The 13,202-nt window shown below is 41.6% G+C and overlaps 1 protein-coding gene across 8 annotated transcripts in view; it reads right to left on the bottom strand.

The window, feature by feature from the left end:
* Positions 1 to 13,202, bottom strand: part of aatkb (apoptosis-associated tyrosine kinase b) — a 374,036-nt gene that overhangs the window by 31,356 nt on the left and 329,478 nt on the right. For all 8 annotated transcript variants that reach the window (XM_048555198.2, XM_048555200.2, XM_048555199.2 and 5 more), the window contains 2 exons: positions 7,874 to 7,961; positions 2,304 to 2,437 (listed from right to left, as the gene is read on the bottom strand). In XM_048555198.2, the coding sequence (XP_048411155.1) occupies positions 2,304 to 2,437; positions 7,874 to 7,961 (222 nt within the window). The remainder of the gene's footprint in view (positions 1 to 2,303; positions 2,438 to 7,873; positions 7,962 to 13,202) is intronic.

The following is a 13,202-nucleotide window of genomic DNA, read 5'->3' as shown; positions in this document are numbered from 1 at the left end:
TAATCTTTTGTATCAATTCAAACTCATCACAACACAGCATGGCAAAGCCTCGGCCAATCAGAGTTCACTTGCTTGCCAATCAGCACCCTTGTCTCATGCAGTAAAAAATGGTATTCCCTTTAAGATTTGGCATTCTTGCCATTCTGTCCTGATGAATGCAAGGTGAAAATCTTTGACAACGTATTTCAGTTGTTTTTCAGTAGTGGTCAATTTCTATGCTACCAAGTGAATAACTGCTTATAAATATTCCAAGCTGAGGGAGTTTTCCGTTTACTTGGAAAGTCCATTTGATGAGAATGCCTACAAGTTGGTTGCAGTGCTTTAGTTGACCAGGTCTGTGTCGCTCTTTCTGACGCAATGCATTGAGTTTGTGATGGGAAGCGAAGTGTTTCCTCGTGTTATTTGGAAGTTGTTACCTTGCTAAGCTCTAACCCAGGGATATGGAGCAGAGGGATATGATGGCAGTGGAAGCACACTGTGGGACGACCATGAACAGCAGTGACATTAAAACAGACGGTGACGGTGCAGAAGAGTGTTGCCTCTTGTCTGCTCTGTTGGCTGACAATCCCACTGCTCCAACCTCGCTCAATAAATTCCTGTTTCAATGCTGCCATAAAAGACACCACTGTCTGTACCACAAGCAGAACAATCCGAGGCAAACAATCAATACGAAGGTACTTCTGCTTCACATGTTATCCCTGGCAGCCATTGACCGTCCGCTAGGACAAAGGTGGAAAGAGGTCGCAATAGTCGGAAGCTGTGGAGAGATTCACCCGTGGAGCTGGGCAGCTGGCTGTCCGACTGGCGAAGCTGGTTCGACATGGCGCTGGCTGTGGCTCAGGCAGTGGGCACAGAGAACTCGGGGCCGGACAAGCAGCGAATGATCACCCTCCGCAACAAAATCACTGATGCTGGAGCCATGAGGTCCACTCTGTCAGCATCAGGATGTTGTTGCAGGGAATGAACAGCAGCGATAGTCTCCAAGGGTCTGAGGGAAGGGACAGTGGTGGGGGGGGGGGTAGCTGGGGCAGGCGTTAGGGAAGAAGAAATAGGCTTCCAGCTTGAGAAAGTGTTGCTGCCAGCTGTAATATTGCGACCAGAGGCACAAAGTGGAAAAAAAACAAGAGTAGAGAAAAAGCAACCATGTAAAAAAAGAGACAAAAGCAGTCATTCGGCTCAAATTAAGAGAAGGAGAATAAACCTTTGAAAATCATCTTCAATTTTTATCTCAAATTCAATTAGCAAAACAGTGTTAACTTTGCAAAGTCTCCTAACCTGGCTTGTCGTACAGAGCAGGGATATCATGGCCATAAAAGAGGAGTTGTGCAGATGCTGGGAATCTGAAACAAAGTCAGGAAATGCTGGAGAATCTCAGCAGGTCTGGCAGCAGACAGAAACAACAGTTAACATTGCGAGTCTGGTACAAAGATCTTCCTCAGAACTCCTGAAAAATGACCATTTTTGATCACAAATATTGACTTTGTTTCCCTCTCTGCAACTGCATCTGCTGTGTTTCTCCAGCATTTTTTGTCTTTATCATATCACTGTGTCCACGGATCAGTCACGTCAACTGGATTAGATCAGGCTGGGTCACCTGAATCGTGCTTGATTATTTCTTCATATGCCTTGCTTTCTTTTAAAGCTGTGTTAAGGGTTTTCTTTACTTGCATCCATCTAAATTATCAAAATAAAGGTTTAAAGCATTGGCACTAGAAAATGATGGGCGTTCAGTTTGTAATTGAGACTTTCTTGTTTAGAATGACTTAAATCATTTGGAGTTTACCCAGCCATGTACAAAAATAGTATGCATTCTAAGTTTTAGAAAGGCACTCTGTTTTCAACAGAGATGTGGAAAAGCACTGGGCTAGGTGTCTTCAGCTCTGCCGGTGATCCCTGCAGATGTTACAGCGATAAAACAGAAAATATCACCAGGAAATGTATCTACAGTGGCACTAACATCATTGCTATCCACTTTGATACTCTGCCCCTGTTACAGTGATTAGGTGAAACTACCAGAGTGAAATACTAGCTGCTTCATTCTTTTTCTCAAAATATTCTATCCATGTAACATTCACCCTCTTAACACATCATGGCTTACTCTCCTGTATGGTTAAAGTCCTATCTTGTGCTGAGTGCTTGCTGGTTTCTTTATAATTTCCCAAACCTTAATCAAGAAATTAACCTAAAGAGCTAAATTTTTAAAAAAAACGAATTCTCAAAATGCTTTTAAAATTCAATTTAAATTTTCACTTCAGAAGGTCATCGGATATTTGCAGACTTACAGAGCACAGACAGTTGCTTACCTGTGTATATAATTATGTTTGTGTAAATACTGTAGGCCTGATGTGATCTCACAAGCCATTCGCTGTAGGGTTGAAGGATCAGGGGCCAATTCATCAGCTGCATTATGAGTTCTCAGATAACCCTTTAAGTCACCCTTGAAAACAGCAGTAAAAAGCAAATATTAATCTACAGGTTTAGTATAATCTGTTTTGCTGGGTCTATTGTAGCAGTAGAAAATAAGCAGTGGATATCAGAAAGGTGAACATATTGAAGCCTCCTGTTTCATCTGCAGCTTATGCAATTGTTAATGGTTAGCATGAAGCTTCATAGTTCACACTGGAAGTCGGGGAGAAGTGGTTTGCAGTGGAGAGGCTATGAACATCCTGAGAGGTTGACAATAATTGTATACCTCTTTTGCATTTTCCTTCCAAGTGTTCCCAAGGCCCAGGCAGACCAACCGGTCATCAGAAGACCCTAGGTATAAACTCTACAACAATGTACCATCCTGCTTGGTCATCCCATAGGTGTAGAGAAAAGAAATTGAGGCAGCAGACTGATAATACCCATCTGTCACTTCCTAAGTATACTTCTTGGAATTTTGGAAATATAAACCACAAGTAGAGGCAGAGACCTGATTCAATAGGTCTTCCCACGGCTGTCTATCACCCTAACTGCTCCTACATTCCGCACAGAGACGGACCGTATGCCATAGACACAATATGAGATTACACTGATAATGTGACTAATATCTTTGCATGGATGATACTTGCATTTCTCTAGCACCTTACACATCCTCAGGATGTCCCCAAAGTTTGCAGCTGACAGAGAACTTCAGGAGGATAGTCACAGTTACAATTGCAGGAAATGCAGCAGCTAATTTTCACACAACAAGCTTGCACAAACAGCAATGTGATAATGACCAGATTTTATCTGTGTCTGGTGATTTTGATTCAGGAACGGATATTGGATGGAACGCTGAGGATAGCAACTCTGTTCCACTTTGAAATGGTCACCACAGGATCCAGTTGAAAGGACAAAATGCTCCCTCAATTTAGTGCCCCACCTGAAAGATGGCACCTCCAGGCACACCTCAGTCCCTCAGTACTACACTTCAGTGCCAGTCTAGACTAGGTTTTTAAGTCTTTAGAATGCATTGAATGCATAACCTTCTGATTCAGAATTGTGAGCTAACCAGTGAGCCACAAAAGAGGGACATTAAAACAAATATGAGGAGAGACTGGTTCAGTAAGGGGGTGAGAGAAACTCCAATGATACTTTTGTAATCTCTTGCGATCATGTACACAGCAGAATGCATCGTTTTTGCTGCAAAGTTATTACTTTCAATGACTGAAAAATGTCTTGTGATTGAATGTTTGGTACAGAAGTGTCAGTCTCCTCTGGATGGTGGCATGCTTATCTCTAATGCAGATGGTTGTCTCAACCAGTAAGTCCCACTTTAGTAATCAAAACTCAAATCTAGACCAACACAGCAGTGCAGCCTTCCTGCAATGCTGTGCTATCGAGAGGTTTCAATTGCTGTGGGAGTCTTCAAACTGAAGCACCTTTGGATGAATGTCAGATTTCACATGGCACCATTTAGGGAAGAGGAGGGGAGTTTCTAAGTTAATGCCTACCCTCTCAATTCACTGAAAAGAGAAAGAACCTGGTGCGTTATCACATTGCTGAGTAAGGGAACTTGCTGTTTGCACCAGAGTTTCTTTCTTTGCTTCACAATTCAAGTACTTAATTGGCTATAAAATGCATTGGGATGCCTCACATTTTTGAACGTTGATAAAATAAATGTGCTTCTAATCTTGCCGACATTTTTTGACATTATTGGTATTCTTTTGTACAGTTTAAAGAATGTACATAAACTGAGTATATAAACTATGACAAAAAGCAAACTGCATGTGGTACTTTTCAACCACTGCGTGCAACATACCTAATGCAAGATTAATCTGTGCTGTAATACATAGAAATAACTGCAGCATGAGCAATCTACCATTCTTCCAACACCAGAGGCATAGTTTTAAACATTGGCTTATATCTTTAAAGCAATTCATATTTGAGTTCAGGAAAAACTCAATTAATTGCATATTACAATTAAAACTTTCACTTGCAATTAATAAATCAATATTGCATAATTTTTTTATGGCATTCAGCTTCTCTATTTAACTAAGGGTATTTGGCACATTATATCTGTGAGTTTCAGTGCTTAACACACCAAAACATATTTCTGAGTTAGATATAACACAGTGTGGAGCTGGAGGAACACAGCATGCCTGGCAGCATCAGAGGAGCGGGCAAGTTGATGTTTCAGGTCCGGACCCATTTCAGAAGTAGGGTTCTGACCCAAAACGTTAGACCATTTCTGAAGAAGGGTCCTGACCTGAAACGTCAACTTCCCTGCTCCTCAGATGCTGCCTGGCCTGCTGTGTTCCTCCAGCTCCACACTGTGTTATCTCTAACTCTGACATTGGCAGTTCTTACTATCTCTGATATTTCTGGTTTATATTTATTTGAATCTGAAATGACAAGATGTAACCACCAGGAGGCATAGGATATCCAGACTGACATCCTCCTCTCTGTGGTCATGGCATGTGTAATATGAATCCTCAGAGAATCGCTGCAGTGCAGAAGGAGGCCATTCATACTGTCTGTACTGGCTTTCCAAATGAACATTATGACTTAGTACCAAACTCCTGCCTTTTCCCTGTAACCCTCTGCAAATAAGCATCCACTGCCCAACTGCGTGCTTCAGTTGAACCTGCCTCTACCACACTTCTAGGCATTGCATTCCAGACCCCAACTACTTACGAACTCACCCAGTCTCACTGAGGCCAAATGTGTCTGTTTTACTGTCATCATTTGCTCAGCACAGGCTGTGGTGAAATTCACATGGTTCTGATGTGCAACATTTGGTTGAGCCAAAGGGAGGGACAGAAGGAAATTCAATATGGTCAAGCCCTGATTGAACAATTTCAATTCAACAAGCTGTCTGATTGTCAGGCTATCAAATAAGTTTGTCTGAATTTACTGGAGACGGTCAATCTGCTCACAATACTAGAAATTTAGTACGTTAGGACTGAAGGGCTGTTGTCATCGCAAACTAATTGGTTGGAACAATTTACACTGGCTAGTTATCCACCAATACTTAAACACAAGCTCAGTAAGTACTGAAGCAGTCAATTGGAATGCACCTGCACAGAAGCTGTTCCTTTGGTGCAGATTAAAAGAACAAATTGCAAATGCTGGAATTGCAAAGCATGTTGCTCAGAATCTGTAAGAAGAAAAGACACATCAGTGTTCACAATGGGAGATTCGATCAGGACTGACCTAATCACAGATCCCACTCCAAACATGAACCTCTGACTCTGTTGTGCTTTTCGACCAAATTCAGCTTTTACACCCCTCTGGGAGCACCAATGAGAATCTGCTTTGTATTGCCAATAAGTGCAATTCAAATGTCCCTGCATTTGTTTTAAAAACTTTAGCTTAAATATCCAATTGTTATAATGGGTTGGGGTAATGAGGTCTTCTGACACAGCAAGTAATGATGCTAAATATTTCTTTTATTGATAAATTGAATTCAGTGTCATAATTAAATGGAAGTGGTCAGAAAATTTAGCGTTTTCTTCAGGAACCTAAAGTGTGTTTACTCCACTGGAGATTACTAAAAGCATAAAATAAAACCTGTTGAACTTTACAATTTGAGCACAGAACAAGATTAGCCACGCTTCCTTGCTCCAGATTATTATAATTGTGTTGATTATTGATCTCACCAGGTCAGCATGGTCAAATTGTGCAGGTCAAAATGCAGTGGCAACGAAGGTGTCCCTTGACAAGCAAATGTTGACTCGCTGAGCAGAGAAAGGAAGCTTTAAAGAGAGGATGTTGATTTTTTTTTGTCTAACCTCTCTGAGCCTCAGAACAGCTCCCTGGAAACACTGTTGAGCTGCAGTGGCAGCTGCTTGCTGTACAGTCCTCTGGCTTTGCCTGGCCCCTGGTCTTGAAACAATGCTGTATTTTTGCCTACTGTTCCCCTAAGAACATAACTATCATAAGCCATCTTTCCCCATTGAGGCTCATAGAAAGTGAGGTCATGGGAGAGCTATAGCAGGTCTCACACTGTACAGTACTCAGGATGCTGCACTGTAAGGTGAGAAGTGCAGTTTCATATGCTCCTAGTACAAACATCTCCGTCTTTTTCTATGCAATGACTCTTACACCACGGCACACCATGATGAGGGCAGTAAGAGTGAGAAGGAAGCACAAAGGTCATGTCCCCTTTTATTCACCCTGTTGGTGCTCTCCATATCCCTAGAGCAGATATTAGTGGAAAAAAGAGAAATGAATGATAACTCCCCACTTTCTTGTTTCCTTTAGCTGAAGGTAAGACCAATATTTCTCCATGGAGTTTGTTTCTGGCTTTGGCTTTTTATCTTGGCACATTTCAATGGATCTCCGTAGACATCGATTTCTAATGGTGTGGAATGGATAGGGGGACTGGAAGGAGGCTGGATACAGGGAGCCCCTGAAGTACATTTGGCCTACCATCCTTTGGAAAATGTTTTCTCTCGAGTTGCTGAGCTGTCTTTCCACCTCCACGGACTATGCCACTAAAAATTCTGAAGAAATGAGGGCTTGGAGACTGATCTGCTTAATCAACAAATTTGTGCTGGGGGATCGACGCAGTATTTGAAGTAATGTTTCCATTAAACAATGTGTAGCAGCCCAAATCTAATTCCATGTTGGGATGATGGGTCAGAGAGGTAACCATTCGAGGTCTCGTTACCAATCTGAAAATCTTTCCGACAGTGAACGAATTGATTTTCGTGGCAGCGGATTGCCTCTTTATTCAATGGGCCGTAGTCTAGGCAGACGTCAGGATGTGCAGCAGAAGCTGGACATTACGATTGCTTTTCCTCCTTGACCACAAACTGGCTTCTGCTATTGATGTTTGATCTTTGAGGGAGAAACACCAATGAAGCCAAACGAGAATGTTATCAGCCCAGAGGGGGCTCTTGCAATCCAAACATAGTTAGAACAATGACTGGTGTGTGAAATAAATGAAAAGAGGGAAGTTGGACATTTTAGTATCTGCAGTATATGTTAAAATGTTATGTTGGCAGCACTTACCCCAGCTATCAAAATTTCTATTCACAGTTTTATCATAATACATAGCATTTTATTTGGTTATAAAATCAGGTGAAGTAGGATATCTTTATTAAAAAGTGAGATTGTGGCTGAAATTTGGAGAGATATAGTGGGAGACAGTGTCTCCTCTTGCTGCATGTTTCTGTTCTTTAATACACCCTTACGTTTTTGACTGTCAACCAAGCAATTCCATGGGGGAGGTCTAGGTGTGGATTCTAAAACAATTGAGGAAGGAAACTACCGATAGCCATATTAGTGGTCTACATCCATATTGGTCCTGTTAAATAGCCACTGTATGTGATGGTGCTGACAGATCAGTCAACCACTGCTGTCAAATGCCTTGCAAGCTCTCCAGTTGCAGGACGGAGTACAATGACAAGACTATGGTGAAATACTCTCCGCTACTGAATGGCCAGAAGATGCCTGTACTCACCAGCTGACAGAACTCCATGACAAGGAGATAAGGCGTCACCTCTGTAAACTGAGCTAGGCACTGAAGCAGATTGGGATGCTGGAGGCTTCTGTGAAAAAAGACATGACCGTGAAATGTCAGTAAATTGATTATTCAAGAGCTAAGTCAGTGATTAGCATTTTGGACACTAAGTCCTCCATGGCTTTCAGACACTGCACTCCCACTGATTTATTTGTGGTGCGCAATATTCTGAGTGTAATGAAGAATTGGAAAATGATGCTCTGAGGGTTGACACTACAATCCCTCTATTGATCAATCTGCTAAAAGAACATGAATGAAAATCAACAAAAGGTTTCAGGTTAACAACTTAAAAACAATGGATAAAGAAGAACAATACAAAAGCTCAGGAAAAACAGCATGATTTTCTTCACAGTCTCGTTGTGTCCTCCCTCTGTTTCATTTTTCTTAGCATATGTACTTTAAGAAAGATGAACTACATGGCATGAAATGGAGTTGTTTAGATCTATCTGTGATACATCAGAAAACTGAGTAAATATCAAGAAATGAAGTACAAATACTACTGACGATGCACATCTGAAACAAAAATGCTAGACATACTTTGCTGGTCCGTCAGCATCTGTGGAGAGAATAAGAGCTAATGTTTCAGTTACAGACTGTTTATTAGAATTGCTAGTGTGAAAGTTCTAATTTTGAAATATTGGCATGCCTTTTTCTCCTCAAAGCAGGAGGCGGACGTTGGCTCAGTTCACTCAACTTGGGAGGAAATATGAGGAAAAGATAGAAGGCAGTCAGGCTAGTCACTCTGGGAAATGGTTAGAGGCAAGAAAATCGTCTAGCCCTAACCTCACACACTCCCACAGCTGTCCACAGGCTTCCTGTGCCCCATCCAAACCATCCATTTCTCCTGGCTGCTCTAAGTTCACTAGATTCATTCCAGAAATGAAAGGCTCATACAATGAAGATACATCGAGGAGTTCATTTCTGTAATCTCTAGAGTTTAGAAGCATGGGAGGACATCCAGTTGAGGTATGTGTGATAGATAAGGGGGCTGACAAAACAGACATACAGCACTATGTTATGGCACAATCTAGAATGAGAAGTCATAGTTTTACGCTGAGGGTTGGCAGATTTAAAACAGCGATAAAGAGTAATTCCTTCTCCTACAGGGTCATAAATTTATGGAATTCCCTAGCCCAGAGTGCGTTGGAGGTTGGGACCTTGAGTAAATTCAAGGAGGAGACAGAGAGTTTGTTAAATCATGACAGGTTGAAAGGTAATAGGGAGTGGGAATGGCAGTGGAGTTGAAGCCGACAGGAGATCAGCCATGATTGTATCAAATGGTAGAGCAGCCCCCAGGGGCTGGATTGCCTGCTCCTGCTCCTAGTTCTTACATTCTTGTTCAGGCCCTATGTCAACCTGTGCTCTCCAGCCATCTTCCCAGCTCATTGCTCCCATACCAGACTACAGAATTTCCAGGCCCATTCAACCACAGAATGGAAGTAAAATAACTTAAAAACAAGGTGTTAAAAACATTGATTAAATACTTCTACATCTTTAAAAAGATGTCTTTTCACTAAAAGCCAATAAAATTGCTCATCATCCAGATTCTTTTGCACATGAATAGTAGAAACTTCCAGTGCTTGAAACCTCTTAATCTTGCGTAAATCAAATTATAAAGTTGACAGCAGAGATCAGAGCCAGACCTGCCAATCAAGCAGGGGCTCAGGTATTTCAACACAGTAATGGATGGGCTCTCGGCCAAGAATGCATGCTGAGGCATCATACTCATCAGTCACAAGCCCTCCTCTGGTGCATTTCTATTGAGACAATGGCTAATCAGAATTTGGAGGGCCTGGCTTGCTTTACAAATGGCTTAAACATTAAAAAAAATTATGAATCCAGTAATTCTCTAGTAATACTCAAAACACTTAGAATTTTGTGAAGAAAATGGACAAAGATCCAGACTGACACTTCCGAGTATTATTAACAATTACCTGAAGTTGACTTAGTTAGCCGCCTATCTCATGACATATTACATTATCATTTCTAAACTTCGAAAACCAGGAAGCCTCTGTGGATATCAGGATCTTAACTATCCCTTAAATAATCTTGTTTGACAGTTCCTTCCCTATATTGCTTCCCACAATAAAATCAATCTCATTTACTTCAGTGACCTGATCTTGAACCCATATTTTCCACTTTGGAATTAAATGCAAAGTGCAGAAACACAGCTGTTTTCCACTTAGGAAGCCTTGTCATAGTTTACTTTCTTTTGTATATTTGCTGCCTTTTTCCAAAGTAGAGCCTACAATTTGAATTTTGCTAAACTCTTCATAAAAAGCATTCTTGGGTATCCTATGTAAATTCAAGTTTTTATTTGCCAGCGATCATCAATGTCTTTGGTATGCAGGACTCAAATTGAGAGGGATGTTGACTAATACAACACAGCACTGACTAGTAACAGGTCACCCAGTCATTGGGGAGGGCGCTTGGAATGTTAATGTAAAAATAACCATGATTCAAAGGGGTTAGTTGGAATTGCAGCTCTAAGTTCAGTGTTAGCTCTACAAAGCAATATTTCCAAAGCATTTCTTTCAGAAAACACCCACTGTTTTAATCTGGAATTTGATGTAATTTGGTTGCTCTCTCTTTGAATAACAGTCTGTATTTTGTAATCGTTTGCCAATTGCCTTTAAAAGTGACAGCACTAAAAATGTCTAAACAATGCTATGTCATGTTGCAAATGTAGCATCAGGGGCAGTCAGTATGATGCAGACATCCTTTTAGCAATTTGTTTCATATTCTTTGAAAAAGCAAACCTTTCAGAGCCATTTATTTTATTCTTTACAACTTAATATTTTATTTCTTGGAAACTATTCTTTTAAACATCCTTGATTTTATGCCTGACTCTTAACATCTCCTTCTCTCTGACTCATTCTCTCTCTCTCTCTCTCTCTTCCTCTAGCTCTCCCCAGTGTCTTCCCATTTTGGCAAACCTTACAAAGTAACTTTCTCTGTTCTCAGCAGTCTGATTGCTGACCTCCAAGAGTGACCCTAACTTCTTTCCTCATCACAGATCCAGAAGACTCAGCAGGATATTTTCAGTGCTTTCCACGTGCTGTGCATGTTCACCCCATCTATAAAGTGGATCATTTGAACAATTATCTGTTACTTATTTCTTTATATCGTCAGCCTCTATCTAACATTTATTGTTGCTGCGGTTATGTTCGATTCTCTCAACTGTTTGTGTTTTCCACTTTGTGTGTCCCTTTACTCTGGCAGCACTGCTCCGTTCAGTCTGCTGCTCACTTCTTCATTAGTCCCGAGGATATATCTTGCTCTGCCAGGTAGAAAGCAGCAGATTACATCCTCCTGACTGCGAGCTACAGGCAGCTCCAACCGACTGCAATGTGCAACAATCATGATGTGTCCAGGACAGTGAAGATATGCCATGTGCAGATTTTGGAGCTGCTGTAACAGGACAGTGGCCTAAGCTGCACCCTGAACTCATAGAATCAAAAAGTGCACAAGAAGGCCATTCAGCCCACTGTGTCTGTGCTACCTTTTTTGCCATAGCAATCCAATAAATTCACTTTTTTAGACTTTACCCACTATCCACTCAGGATGATTATAAAGGACTCTTCCCCTCAAGTACTTAGCCAATTATCTTCTGAGTGTTGTGATTTAATCTGCTTCTGTCAGCATTTCAACCAGGAGATTCCAAACCACCACAAATCAAAGCATGAAAACACATCCTCCTTCCTCATGTCTCCCCTCAGACGTCTGTCCATCACTTTCAATTTGTCCTCCGCACACTGACTTTCCAGTCATCGGGGACCCTTCTTCTCTCTTCCTGTTATCTGTTTGAGACACTCTGCATTCTTTTTCTTTATCAGATCTCTTCTCTGCTTCAAGGAGAATAACTCCAGCTTTTGCAGTTTCTCCCATGCATGAAGTCGCCCACTCTCAGTTCCAGTCTCGCGTAATTTTCTAATCCCCCCTCTCTGAGGCCCTGACATCATTCCTAAAATGTGGTGTCCAGAACCGAACACGAGATTCCAGCAGAGGCCTAATTAGCAATTTATATTGGCGTAACGTGATCATCTCCTTTTTATCTGTGCAAACACAGCGTGTAGGCATTGCTGGCTGCGCCAGCATATATTGCCCATCCCCAATTGCCCCAGCAAAGGTGGCAGTGAGTTGGTTCCCAAACCACTGTAGCCCGTGGGATGTTGGTATTCCTACAATGTCATTATGAAGGGAGTCCCAGGATTTTGACCCCATGAAGTTGAAGGAACAGTGATGCATTTCCAAGTCAGGACTTGGTAGGGTTTGCAGAGAAACTTGCAAGTGGTGTTCCCACATATTTGCTGAGCCTGTCCTTCTCAGTGGTGGAAGTCACAGATTTGGAAGGTGCTGTTGGAGGACTTGAGTGAGCTGAATGCTTGCAGCATTATCCATTTTTAGTTCATGTTCACCCTGTTTATAAACTGGGTCATTTTAACATTTCTCTGTTATGTTCCTTTCTTTTTTGTTTGCGTCTAATTAACATTTATTCTTGATGCTGTTATGTTTGATTTTTGTTTTCCATCTAGGTAGTAGAAGTTACAGATTTGGAGGATTCTGTTGATGGAGCCTGATTGAACTGCCACGGTTTATCTTGTAGATGATACACACTATGCCCTATGGTGAAGGGAATTCATGTTGTAGGTGAAGGAATTGAGATTGTATTTGAAAGATGTGGTATCAGTTCAGTGAGCTGCTTTGCCCTGCATGGTGTTAAGCTTCGTGAGCGTTTTTGGAGCTGCACCCATCCAGGCAAATGGGGAGTATTCTATCACAGTCCTGACTTGTGTCTTGTAGATGGTGGATAACTTTTGGGGAGACAGGAAGTGAGTTACTCGCTGCAGAATTCAGAGCCTCTGTCCCACTCCACAGTGCTTATAAACTAGTCAGTTCAGGTTCTGGTCAGTGATAGTGGAGGGATTCAGTGATGGTAACAGCATTGAATGTCATGGATGGTGATTAGATTGTCTCTTACTGGAAATGGTCAATGCCTGGCTCTTGTATGGCATGAATAGATAAGCATATGGACGTACATGGAATAGTGTAGGTTAGATGGGCTTGAGATCGGTATGACAGGTCGGCACAACATTGAGGGCCGAAGGGTCTGTACTGTGCTGTAATGTTCTATGTTCTATGAATGTTCCTTGCCACTTTTCAGCTCATGCCTGGATATCGTCCAGGTATTCTTGCATTTGAACATGGACTGCTTCGGTATCTGAGGAGTCACGAATGGCACTGACCATTGTACAATTTTCTGCAAACA

Source organism: Stegostoma tigrinum, chromosome 22 (assembly GCF_030684315.1).
Source record: "Stegostoma tigrinum isolate sSteTig4 chromosome 22, sSteTig4.hap1, whole genome shotgun sequence".
NCBI classification, from domain to species: Eukaryota; Metazoa; Chordata; class Chondrichthyes; order Orectolobiformes; family Stegostomatidae; genus Stegostoma; species Stegostoma tigrinum.
The sequence above is the reverse complement of the archived record's forward strand: the minus strand, read 5'-3'. Positions and strand labels throughout refer to the sequence as shown.